Genomic DNA, 13,646 nt, shown 5'->3' with positions numbered 1-13,646 from the left:
TCTTATCCTATTATTAAATATTGTTATGCTTCGTATGTATGCAAGTACACTAATCATTGAAATAGAACTTTAAGATAGGGAAATGCATGGACGATCCCAAATCAAAGACAAATCATTTTCATCACTTTTGTGAAAGTAGTTCCACATTTCTTGGGGGTGCACTACAGTAGATTTTGAATGATATGGTGTTTTTTTCTCATTTTTATCTTTGCAGTCTTCTTTCAACTATGCTTCTTGAGTTGCTTTTTTATACTGAGTTTGAAATAAACTTTTCTCTTGTTGTGGCACTTCCAGATTCTATAATCATTTTTTAACTAGTGTTTAGATTATTTATATGTTGGTTTTTGTGATGTTTTCCCCCCAATTTACTAGTGATTCTTATCTTTGAAGCATTCTTAATGTCAGGAAACCCTTGTCTTTGCTGGAAATAATTATTCTTTTACGAAAAGTGTTCCATCATTGTTTGGGATTCTGTAAATAAAACATATAGCTTCACTAGTCTTCAGCCATTCTTGAGACTGCTTACTCCACTCTCATCTCCTTGCTTACTATAGAAGAATTAAAACCACATCACATGTTCAATATTGGCTATTAAAGAATGTTATTTTCACAGTTTTTATCACCAGAGAAAGTCTAATATTGATATGAATGGTCAATTTTGTGTTTTTTATTCTGAAATCTGTTGAGCTTTAATGTTTTCTATCCTGTATAAAATGTGGCATGCTTGGTGTGTAGATCCATATGTTCCAGTATTTACATGTCAACAGCACACCTAGTCATCTACTTCTTCTTGGTCTTATTAACTATTGTGGAATTCCGTTCTTTTTAGTCCCAAATGAAAATATATGAATGCCTTTCATGTCTTCCTCATTTGTGACCATGGTACCTCCAAAGGTATTGCCGAAGCTTCTGTAATGTTCTATTTGGTGAAATCCACCATGAATAATCTCACTAATGTCGATGTCTAATAGTCAGACATTTAAATTTCCTCATAATCCTTCTCTTGGACATTTGGAGCCTATGTTTCAATCTACTCCTACTTTTATTGTTTAGTATTTTGGGGTCCCATTATAAATTTCCACAATTGAAAAAAATGATGATGTCCTCATTCCATGTTCAAAAAACTGATTTCAAGTCAGAAGTCTTATCATTAATTTGAAGAGAAATTGCCATGTAGATTTTCAACTTTATAGGTTCCCAGTCTATCATGTTTGCATGCTTTTGATTTGTCATGTCCCCATTTTGGAGGCAATTTGATTTAATTAATTTAATTAATTAGGTTGTCCAAAATAATGAATATTTTATGAGAATGACTAATTAATTATTTTAATTAAATAAATAAGTGGTATTAAGTTAATTATTTATAAAGTTATCAAATAAATAAATATTAAAAGGTAACTTTATATTTAATTAATTTAATAAAGTGACTTGAATTATAAAATATTTTATAAAGTCACTTAATGGATAAAATAAAATAATGTTCTAGAAGCTTCTGGAGAAAGTGGAGTAAAAAAGAATAAATAGGCACCCCGGGCTTCATTCTTATCATCCAGATTTGTTGTTGTTGATGTTGATGTTTGTTGATGTGCATTGTGGAGCCTAGGGTTTTTGTAGTAGTCACCTGAAGGTGAGCGAAGACAGTATTGTGACTTCATTATCTCATCATGACAAGATGCGGGATATGATAGAGGATCACATTCAGATGATTCAGTTACAGGGTAGACACAAGGGAGTTCAGGCAAAGTCTTCTTGTGTTGACTTACAGGTGATTAGGGAAGGAATGGGAACGATGAAGTTGATTTATTTACATCTTCTATCAGATCGTGACCATCTTCTTAGCCTTGTCGGAGACTATTCAGATGCCTTGAGGAGGAAGGAGGAGGAAGTTGACAGGCTTTCTTGTGAGCTTAAGGACACTCGAGCTTCTTTGGTGAATACTCCATTGGCATTATAGGACTGGGAGAGACATGGGGATAAGCATGGCATGGCGCTGAGCTTAGTTTCATCTTGCACTCCTGATACTCAGTTTTTTGCGGCAGGCAAATCATATGTGGTCGTTGATAATGTTGTAAGTTCATCTTGCATTCACATCCAGTATACAGGGACAATGTCAGATAGGTATGTGGAGTTAGTTGGTATTAGTCATATTACTCAAGTGAGGAGTTTGCTTGAGTTACCAACTGATTTTAGTTTACGAATATGGACTCGAGATTGTTATATTGGCGTTTGGGATTCAGTTGACTAGAGATCTTTAACACTTTTTGGTAGAAGTGATTGTTTGGGTGCTATCATGGATTTGATTAGCAGATTGCACGGTGTTGTCTTTTCTTGTGCCAGCAGCTTGTCCGATGTTGGTATTAGTTTTTATACACCGGTGATGAGCTTTGTTCATATATCCAGTCGACCATTCTTGCTGGAATGTGTTGATGATCTTTCATATTTGGCAGTGTGTACAGATGAGTCCCAGGATCATATTGGCCTTGATGACATCCAGGAGGATGTAGTGGGTAGTTTTGAAGATTTAGCTTCCTTGGCAATTTCTTTTGGTACAGAGGAGTTGGATAGCAGTGCTACAGTTTTTGATACTCCGTATGATGATGTGAGCTTTGGAGTTGATTCGCAGGATATGGATGGTAATACTCTAGAGACCAGTAACTTTGAGGATACTCCTTTAGATAGTGCATTAGAGGAGGTTTGTAGGAGACAATCTAGCCAGTGCCATCATGTGTCTAGTCAGTTGAGAGTTAGTGAGTGAGACATTGCTATCGCTTGCCAACATTTCGATGCTGCTCGTCAATTGTTAGCAGTTTATGGATGGGGTTCTCCTACTAGTGATGAGCAGGGAGGCAGTTATCTTTCCTTGACAGAGTTCCACTCTTTATGGGAGGCTATCCGGATTCTGAGACAGAATTATATGCAATTGGTAGCCGACAGAGATTATCTTATGGAGTGGGGGAGTACAGCATATGATGCATTATTAGCCAAGGAAGAGGAGGTGAGTGAGCTTACTCAGCAGCTCGAGGTGACTTCTGAGATTCTTGAGAGTACATAGTTGGCTTTCGAGGAGTCACAATTTCATTTGGCTAAGGCGACCATGGAGTTAGAGCGACTGCAGTCTTTACCAGATTCTGTAAAGTCACAAGCTGTGATGTCTGGAGATCCGAGGATGTCCATGGTCGAAATTATCAGAGACAGTGGAGATGGGGATGCATCCATCCTTGATACTAACATTGGCATATCAGGTTCATTCCCACTAGAGTCAGGTTCAGTTGAGTTGGGTGTTGCGGCAGATTGTTGTATGCCTGACATGGTGGTGGCCTCTAGTACTAATGGCACGGAGACTAGAGATGTTGTATCAAAGATCATGTGTGATGTTGGTGAGCTGACAGTTGGCATGGTTCTTGCTAGTAATACTACTCCTTTGGTGATGTCTTCGGAGGTAGTAGTCAGTTCCAACATAGTTAATGATCGATTTCAATTAGTTTCATCTGGATTGCAGTCTGAGCCACTAACTGAGATTGGCGCATTCTATCGGCATTACACTATGAGGCATGCTCATCAATTTACCTTTGATGACCATGTTGATGAGATGATGATACAGAGATGTACTTTGGTTCCTAGTGCTCGTCATCAGTTATGGGACGGTTTGACGCCTCAGGATGAGAGTTGTGATGGGCATGACATGGCGATAGGTTCTGCGGTTGACAACTTGATAATACATGACTTAGAGCAGGAGTTTGGGAGTGATGCTTTAGCGGTTGTTGTTATTTATTCTACTCCTTTGGCTATGACATCTCTTGACTTAGCTGGTGATCAGTCACAGTGGGTTGTATCACTTGTTCATGGTGAGCTGTTAACTGAGGTTGGTTCTTTTTATCAGCATTATACTGCAGGGTATGTACATCAGTTAGCATTTGATCCTTGTGTTGAGGAGTTGATGGCAGGCAAATTTGGTTTGGGTTCCATTTCTTGCTATTTATCTTGTGATGTCTTTTCACCATCAGCGGTGCATGGGAGTTATGGTTATGAGACAATGGCTGGTGATCTACAGAGTTGTGTTGACTGCAGGAGTTGTACAGTGTGTGGATTCTCCATACTCGGTACAGTTTCATTCGGTAGCGTTCACCATTGTTGTAGAGTTGGATTGTACATTCCGTATAGGCCAGTGGGATGCGTTGATGGTATTTACTGTGTTGGCAGTTTGATTTGTCCACTTTACTTGGGTTTTGATTTTCTAAGAGTTTGTGTCTCATGGGTTTCTGACTGTGGCAGTTGTGATTTTGAAGTTTGGTTGAGTTGTAATTGTCAGTTTGATTATGGATTCCTCTTGGTTATATTGCAGAGGGTATTACAGGAGCCTATGTTAATTGATAGTAGTATAGTTCATGACGACATTTGGGATCCAGGCGGATTGATTGGTTTATTGTTCAGCCATTGCTTGGGGACAAGCAATTTCAGGAAGGGCGAACTGTCATGTCCCCATTTTGGAGGCAGTTTGATTTAATTAATTCAATTAATTAGGTTGTCCAAAATAATGAATATTTTATGAGGATGACTAATTAATTATTTTAATTAAATAAATAAGTGGTATTAAGTTAATTATTTATAAAGTTATCAAATAAATAAATATTAAAAAGTAACTTTATATTTAATTAATTTAATAAAGTGACTTGAATTATAAAATATTTTATAAAGTCACTTAATGGATAAAATAAAATAATGTTCTAGAAGCTTCTGGAGAAAGTGGAGAAAAAAAGAATAAATAGGCACCCCGGGCTTTATTCTAATCATCCAGATTTGTTGTTGTTGATGTGCATTGTGGAGCCTAGGGTTTCTGCAGTAGTCACAACTGGCCATTGAGAATGAAAACTCTCAATTGGTACGCAATTTTGAGGGTGTGAAATATCACTTGAATTATTGCAGCTGGGAGGAAGATACTTCAGTCTTCTATTTGTGCTACATTGAGAAAAAATATTTGAGTACAAAAAGCAGTTCGAAAAAGCTGGCCGAAAAAGCAGTTCGAAAAAAACAAGCCGAAAAAGCAGTCCGAAAAAAAGCAGGCCGAAAAAGCAGTCCGAAAAAGCAGGCCGAAAAAGCAGGTCTGGAAAAGCAATCCAAAAAAAAAGCAATCCGAAAAGCAAATTCGAAAAAGCAAAGAAAATTATTACAGCCATCTACAATCAAGGGTGGCAGCTAGAGAGGCACGACTTGGGCACTTGAGGAGGTTATTTTTTGTTCAGTGGTATTGCAATACATCTATTCTCTAAGGCGACTTCATATGCCAGGTCTGATGTGTATTTTCATAGTTGCCTTTCACTATAGAATGCTGTTGTAATTGTCATTTCGTATCAGACCTATCATTCATTAATAGATATATCATTCATTTTTACATTCCTCCCAACGGTATCAGCAATCCATGGCTTTAGTTGTATTTAATCATGCATGTGATTAGCGTACTGCTGTAGGGGAGTATTGAAGTTAGATATTTAGTGTTGCATTACTTTTCATTGGCAGCTGTAGGTGCATATTACTTTACCAGCAATCATCATATTTTGATATCTTTGTAAATGCCAAGAGTCTTGGCTAACTTAGTATGAATATTGCATTGGATACTCATTCTCAATTAAGGAGATACAATTGCTGGTCATTAATAGTTGTCTTTGAGCGTTAATATATCATTTTTTATCAGCTAGTTAGCTTGCATACCAACTGTTTGTTAAAATACCAGTTGGCTGTAGGTGATCATTTTCATGATTAGAACTCATATATGTATTCACTACTGCCAAAATTAGTTGCATATTTATGTTAGGTTATTGTTTAGACAATTTGGAGTCTTTTGTAAGCATTCTCTTTGAGGCAAATCCAAACAAGAATCACTGCAGCAATCTGAAAAGTTATATCAGTCAGAGGACCCTTGCTTGCAAAGTGTTTGACGAAATGTCAAACAACTGAAGTATAAAAATTTTTGGTGTTGGAAGAAGTTATAACCTATTGGGGTTATTACATGATCCCAGAACCAATTTTGAATATAAAATCATGTCATCCTTCTCTACCTCTATGGGTATTTTCCTGTTTCTTGACTATTAATTATAAGTATTATCCTCCCATGTTCTAGAAAATATTGCTGTGGTACAAATTTAATTTGAGTAGGTATACCAATCCTTAACTTTCTGATTGGAATGCTTGTGTGTGTGAGTGCCAATCCTTAACATTCTATTTGGAATCATTTCCTTTATGTATATGTGTATTTACATGCATATTAAATATACATACATGCGCACATGCATGTGCATGCATGTGTGCTTGTGGCCGTGTAAATTTCTCCATGCCAAGCATTTTATGGTCATGATCTATATTTCCTTTACTTATTGACCTTAGTAATGTAAAACTTAATGAGCTTCTACGGAAGTGTCCTGAGCAAATTCTTCCAAAATAAGCAGTGTTCTGCACAAGATTTCTCTTGCTTGTGATTGCCACAACAATGTCAAAATTCTTTTTAGTTTTTGAAGTACTATATTTATATTCCTTTTGACTAGTATGCATGACATTGGCTACCTAAATCACAGTTGTTAATGTGCCATGTGCTTGTATAATAAATTTGCAGTTATCAGCAGTTTGAGGAAGTTGGAACTGATTTGGGACAGCTTTTGTCTCAGAAGAAGACGGTACAGGAAAAAAAAGCAGGCATGCCTATTAATGTTGCCAAGGCTGTAGCACGCATTTCGGGGGGACTTTATGTTGTCACAGCCATGAAGGGAGCATCAAAAGGTGCAATGATTGCTTCATGGGTATCACAAGTGAGTGCGGCCCTTTTATTTATGCAATTAATTCCTTACAGATATTACGGGTTTGGTCATGGATGAGCTGTTGCATAAAATCTCTCCAACTCCCTTCTTATATAGGCTAGCTTCAAGCCCTTGGGTATAACTATTGCAGTGGCAAAAGATCGAGCCATTGAATCATTAATGCAGGTCAGTGTGTTTGTGGCTGTTTTGATTGGAGGGTTTTCTGGCATTATAACATGTTCCCTCTGTTTTAAGACTAAAATATAATTTTCTTTGTGCTGCTAGGTGGGAGACACGTTTGTTCTTAACTGCCTAGAAGATGGAAACTACACAACCTTAATGAAGCATTTTCTAAAGCGCTTTCCAGCTGGAGGTGTCTATCTCTAATTATTTTTCCATTCACCAGATGTGGAAAATTTCAAATTCAAATCTAAATTTAATTTTTCTCTTAAATGTTTTAAATGGTTCTGTGTGCTTCCAGCTGACCGATTCGAGGGAGTGCAATGGACTCAAGCTTCAAACGGATCTCCGATTTTGATTGATTCGATAGCATATCTGGAATGCAAAGTTGTAAGCCGCATGGAGACAAGTGATCACTGGATAGTATACTCTCATGTTACTGAAGGAAGTGTGTCCAAACCTGAAGGACGCACTGCATCCCATCATAGGAAAGTAGGAAACTACTATTAAGTCTAGTATGTTTCGTTTTCTGTCTGTGGTCTGTCTGTAAGGTTGGGCCCTTACCACAAAGATCCAGGTTCATTTATTATCCTAGCAAGCATGTGCAAAAAATAATCCACCATCAACCTTCATTAAAAAAAGTTTGATTTAATATTCCAAACACATTGTAAAGTAATCTGTCAATCTTGAAGATAGCCTCAGGAAGGCATTGCCCTTGTATTTCAAACTAGCTAATTTCTCATTTTTGTGCACATTATAAATAAAGGCATAGTGACTAATTCAACCTTCTAATTTTAGGGTAGATATTTTTAATTTTTGTGATTATTTAGATAAAATAGTTAATATTGCAGTAAAGTGTAACCAAGCTATGCAGAAAATAGAAATCGGTACCACTGCATTGTGAAGGTTGAGAAAAACCTTACCAACTCTCTGACTAGTGGTACACTAATTGTGATGTTACCTATTCCCATGCCTTTCTCCATTCCTCACCATATTATACACTGTAAGTTCTGAGTGTTAGTGAACAGTTTTTCCCTTTTAAAATATTGATGATTTCTTGGCTCTGTTCCCAAATTCAGAGAAAATCATAACACCAAAAAATGAGTTACTTTTGGTAGTGAACTCTCTGTAATTATAGGTACAGCTCCCTGATTTCAAAGATATAACAATTTGAATCTTATTATAAAAGAATAGTTTCCACAATTGCTTTTGACCAGAAAGCACAAGGTGAACATTCAATTCGTAATGAAGAGAATGTGCAAATCGAAAAGGAATTCAAACTTCACAACAATTATTAGCTACATGACTGAATATTACTGTGAAACAAATTTAAATGAAACAAACTAAATGAAGGCTGCTCTACTTTTCTGGATTTAAGATCAACATATAATGCAAGGAAAGAATTGGCTGCACATACATTCATTCCCATGCGACAATGAAATGAATGTTTTAATAAACCATATGAATTAATAGCCAGAGCTCATATACCAAACTGCACAGTTTCATGTATCATTGCATTAAACATAGCAGTATTGCAGATCCAAAAACTGATAACTAAAAATGATAGTATCTAGTCCAGAGTGTCGACCTTATCAAAATCATTTGAGATAACATATATCGCCATGCAGGGCTTAAAATTCAGTTTTAAAAACTGATTCCTTTCAGAGTTAATAAACTACCAAAGCCTTTAACAAAAAGCAAGAACAACTAACTAATCAAAAAGAAGAAATTATATTTTCCTATGGCCCCTAAGCCCTATCTAATTGCTAACTATGTTAGTAAAGTCCATATTATGCTCCTGGCTCACTGGTAGGCTGCCCCTTGCATCTTTTTGCATCTTGTGAGTTGCCATGAAATCAATCGATTCCTTTTGTTGGGGGGATGCCCAATTGTTCCATCCTCAACTTCCACATGGCTATTATCCTACGGGCGTGCCTCATCTTTCCTACTATGCTTTTGAATGATCTCTACAAATGATCATTATAGAGTCTACTCAGGCTACAGTTGTAAAGTCCTTAACCGAGAGTTCTTTGATCTCTTTCATGAATTTCATCCTATTTTGAAAAGCAAACACCACTTCACTCAGTTTTTTGTCCAGGTGATTTCCATTCTCCACGATTCTAATGTCAATGCATTTAATATCATTGTTCTGGATCTATGTGAGATAGTCTAGTTCTTTCAAAAGATCAGAGCATTCATTTGCACATTGTTCAATTGCCACATTCCACCATTCTAAGTTTTCTTTGGATACAAAGAGGGAATCAACATCTATGTCAACATCAGGTTTCTCGAACAAAAAATTGTTTGCTCTATATGCTTGAACTTTACTGATGTGGATGATGACCTCATCCCATTTTACCTTTTCTACTTGTCAAGCATTCAATTCTAATTTGATTTTAGTCATGCATTGGTTCACTCTTGTGTTTAATTCGGTGAAATTGGAAATGTAATTAACTCCATTAGAAACCATTAAATCTACACAGTCATTAAAAACATAGGCCATTGACCTGTATCTTTTAGAAACTTTTGATTTGCTAGAGATGTGACATCAACTATAGAGGTGGCATGAGGTAAGGCTAGGGCATTGGCATTTTGCAGAGTATGGATGTACTCATCCATCAACCACAAAGACTACTTCAGATCCTTTTTATCTTTCCAGCCTTTCTAGATTTTGTTGGCAATCCTTGAATTGGTGGCCTAGAAAATCTTCATATCTAAAGCCCTCATCGCAAGTCCAATATTAGTCCTCTCAATAGTGTAGTCTTGTGGCATTATATCATCACAATCCTTACCCTCTACTAGCTTATACACATCAGTGACCCAATGCCTTGTTTTCTCATCCAGTTCAAACATAGTCTCCACTTTTAGTTTCTTGCTTCTAGGTGTCTTACCCGAACATTTACTTACTATAAGAATTTTTCTTAGGGCAAAATAACACCAAGATCAAGAAGCTCAAGCACTAGTGCAATATGGATCAATAATGTATGATCATAATAACAATAATGAGAGTAAATATCATATTAATACACACTAGAAGTGCATGTATATAAAGGCATCTAGAATGACTAGGAGTCAGTAAAGTGATAAGCCTCACAACTAAGCACATGTCCACCAAGAGTGGATTATCCTCCATTGAACACAAGAGTTTGTGTGATGATGAGAGGATAAGCTTATATAGATGCATCTCATAAGGAGATGTTGTAGACACCATGTGCTCAATTGGAGTGCGAACAACTGTATTGTCTACATGGCAACTCAGAGGAATATGCAAACTCATGTGTTGTCAACAAGACAACTCATATAACTATGCATACTCCTAAGTGTTTATATGATAACTAATAAAATAATGCATTTAACCTAAGTGTAATAATAATTAATTATTTACAGTAGCACCCCCCTTAGGTCCAACTTAGAGGAATGCACTTAAGCTCACAAAACCTATGATGAAAATGCATTATGGGTCTCAACTACGAGGCCATGTTAGGTACCCATGTACAAATGCAATGCTCTACATATAATGCGATGCAATGTAATCTCTCTGAAAACAGAGAAAGAGGAAAAACCTCATGGGAAAAACCCTCCCCCCAAAAGAGAGATAAGTACAATAAAGAAGGGAAGAGTCATGTGACCCCCCCTAGTGAAATATCTCACACCCCCAAGAGATCTCACAAATGAAGATACTTGACCTCAGTGAAGGGTTTGGTGAAAACATCTGTAATCTACTATGTTGTAGGACAATATTGCAATTCAATGACCTGCTCATGTATTAGCTCTTTGATGTAGTGCATATGAACCTCAATATGTTTGGTTTGCTGATGCTGAACTAGATGTTTTGAGATCTCAATAGCACTTTGATTATCGCAATGTATGACTATAGACTATGGAAAGTCGAACCCAAACTCCTTCAGGATATGTCGTAGCCATATAGCCTTTGTAGCTGCAATAACAATCCTCGATACTCAGCCTTAGTCAAAGAAAGAGCAATAGTATTTTGCTTCTTACTTTGCCAACAAATGGGGCAGAACGAAGATGAAACATGTAACCTGAAGTAGACTTACGAGAATCAAGATCCCCTGTATAGTCTGAGTCTATATATCCAACCAACTGAAGTCCAGTACCTGCTGCATAGTGTATCCCATATGTATGTGTACCCTGTATGTAGTGCAAGATGCGTTTGGCAGCCCTCCAGTGAAGCTCATGTAGCTCTTGCATGAAGCAAGAAACCATGCCAACTACAAAAGATATGTTAGGGTGTGTATGTGTCAAGTAAATGAGTCTCCCAACCAATTGTTTGTACAATGTAGCATCAACAAGTGGAGTGGAACACTTGGTCTCTAACTTAACACCTGAAAGAAAGGGAGTAGGTGCATGCTTACAATCACTCATGCGAAAGTGAGAAAGTAAATGAAGAGCATACTTGGGTTGCGAAAGTGTGATCCCAGCTGAAGATTGTGTGATCTCAATACCAAGGAAATAATGAAGTAAACTCAAGTATGTCATAGCAAATCTGTCTTGCAAAGAAGTCTTGACACTGGCAATGATGGATGAAGTAATTCCTGTAATGATCAAGTCATCTACATAAAGCACGAGTATCAAGTGTGAGTCATCCCTCTGAAGAATGTAGATATTTGAATTTGAATGACACCTGGTGAATCCTGCTAAGAGTAGAAAGGAATCCATCTTGGCATACCAAGCTCTAGGAGCCTACTTAAGGCCATAAATAGACTATTTCAACTTGCAAATCAAAGTAGAATCCCGAATGAAACCATGTGGATGCTCCATATAAATCTCCTCATGAAGATCACCATTCAAGAATGCAATATTCACATCCATCTGATGAACAACCCAACCATGAGCTGGAGCAATAGCTAATGTCAAATGAATGGAGTTCATCTTAGCTACTAGTGCAAAAGTCTCACTATAGTCAATACCATGAACTTGTGAGAAACCTTTGGCAACAAGTCTAGCCTTATCCACACTTCTATTTGTTGCAAACTTAGTCCAATAGATCCACTTACATTGAAGCAACTTTCTTCCCTTAGGAAGAGGAACTAAGTCCCAAGTGTTGTTTTTCATTAAAGAGTTATATTCTTCCTCCATGGCCTTGTCCCATTCAGGAATCCCTAATGCTTCCTTGAATGATTGTGGATCAGAAGCAATGGCAATATATGCATGTGGAAATGATTTGTGTTGTGACCTTGTCCTCTTAGTATTTGAAGGATTCCCCACCAATGAACCTACGAATCAATTGTTTGTTGCAACGAGGTCTAGTGGAAGAAGAAGAAGGAATATCCCCAATTGTTTGTGGACCTTGCGAAGGTGTTGTCCTGCGAGTCAAAGTTGAAGGAATATCATCTTCCAAGTCACTATCATCACTTTCCATGAAGGAGGAAGGAGGTGTTGAAGAAGCCAAACTTGGACAAGTCTCTTCAAAGTGAACACTCCTCTCAAAGAAGATTCCATGTGTCTCTGCATCCATGAGTTTGTATGCCTTAATGTCGTCAGGATATCCAACAAATATACAAGGTTTACTTTGAGGTTCCAATGCCTTCCATTTTTGTGGAGGTATCCTTGCCCATGTTGGACAAACAAAAACTTTAAAGTGTTTTACACTTGGTTTTTTGCCACACCAAGCCTCAAAAGGTGTAATTCCATCTAAGGCCTTATGGAGACTTCTGTTTTGGATGTAATTGGCACAACACATAGCTTCTACCCAAAAAGCTTAATCTAGAGACTTATGTTGAAACATGCAAGTGGTCATCTCCTTAAGGGTTTTATTCTTTCATTCAACAACACCATTTTGTTGTGGAGTGTATGCAATTGAATGTTGAAAGATCAATACCCTTATGAGTACAAAAGTCCATAAGCCTTGAGTTATTCGAAGAATCTTGATGTCTTTCCTTGATTGCTTCTCAACTTGAGCTTTGAAGGTGATAAACTTATCAAACACTTCACTCTTATGGGCAAGAAAGAAGAGCCAAGTGTAGCATGAAAAGTCATTAATGAAGGTGAGAACATAGCAAGCCGTTCGAAATGATGGTACTAGAAATGGGCCAGCTACATCACTATGAACCAATTCAAGAACAACATTAGCTCTCCAAGGCTTCCCCTTGTCAAATTTCTCTTTGGGATGCTTGCTTCACAACTTGTACATACACCCTCTGAATACTTGACTTGAGGTAGACCTATGACCATATCCTTGTTGCTAAGTTGTTGAAGGTAGTAGTAATTGAGATGTCCAAACCTCTCATGCCATAGTTTACTTTGTAAATTTGAGTGGGTCAACAAGGCAAGGGAAGTGGACGTAGGCACAAAATGAGAAAAAGAATAAAGTCTTGTATCATGATTAGCCTTTCCAATTGCCACCATGAAATCATCCTTTAGATTTTTCACCACAACTGAATCAGGAAGGAACTCCACTTTGTTGCCACATCCATAGTGAGTTACTTGGTAGATTGAAAGAAGGTGGGTGCTAAGGTTGGGAACATGAAGAACATCCTTGAAGACTCCATTGTTCAACTCAACATTCCCTTTTCCTTCAACTTCCACTTGCGTGTAATTTCCCACATAGATGTAAGGTACATGTGATGGTTTCAAAGAGGAAAAATGCTCCCTTGAAGCACCCATATGATGTGTAGCTCCTAAATCAAGAACCCATTCCTCAGAATTGTCTGTACTTGA

At 37.4% G+C, this 13,646-nt stretch overlaps 1 protein-coding gene across 1 annotated transcript in view; it reads left to right on the top strand.

Annotated features, from left to right (window-relative positions):
• LOC149538945 (uncharacterized) overlaps positions 1-7,757 on the top strand; it is a 187,087-nt gene extending 179,330 nt beyond the window's left edge. The window contains exons 7-10 of the mRNA XM_089800335.1: positions 6,605-6,797; positions 6,903-6,971; positions 7,071-7,158; positions 7,267-7,757. Of these exons, the coding sequence (XP_089656461.1) occupies positions 6,605-6,797; positions 6,903-6,971; positions 7,071-7,158; positions 7,267-7,475 (559 nt within the window). The 3' untranslated portion in view covers positions 7,476-7,757. The remainder of the gene's footprint in view (positions 1-6,604; positions 6,798-6,902; positions 6,972-7,070; positions 7,159-7,266) is intronic.
• Positions 7,758-13,646: the final 5,889 nt, after the last annotated feature.

The sequence above is a fragment of the Cupressus sempervirens genome, chromosome 9 (genome assembly GCF_028749045.1).
Source record: "Cupressus sempervirens isolate cs-2001-9-10 chromosome 9, ASM2874904v1, whole genome shotgun sequence".
NCBI lineage: Eukaryota > Viridiplantae > Streptophyta > Pinopsida > Cupressales > Cupressaceae > Cupressus > Cupressus sempervirens.
The sequence above is the reverse complement of the archived record's forward strand: the minus strand, read 5'-3'. Positions and strand labels throughout refer to the sequence as shown.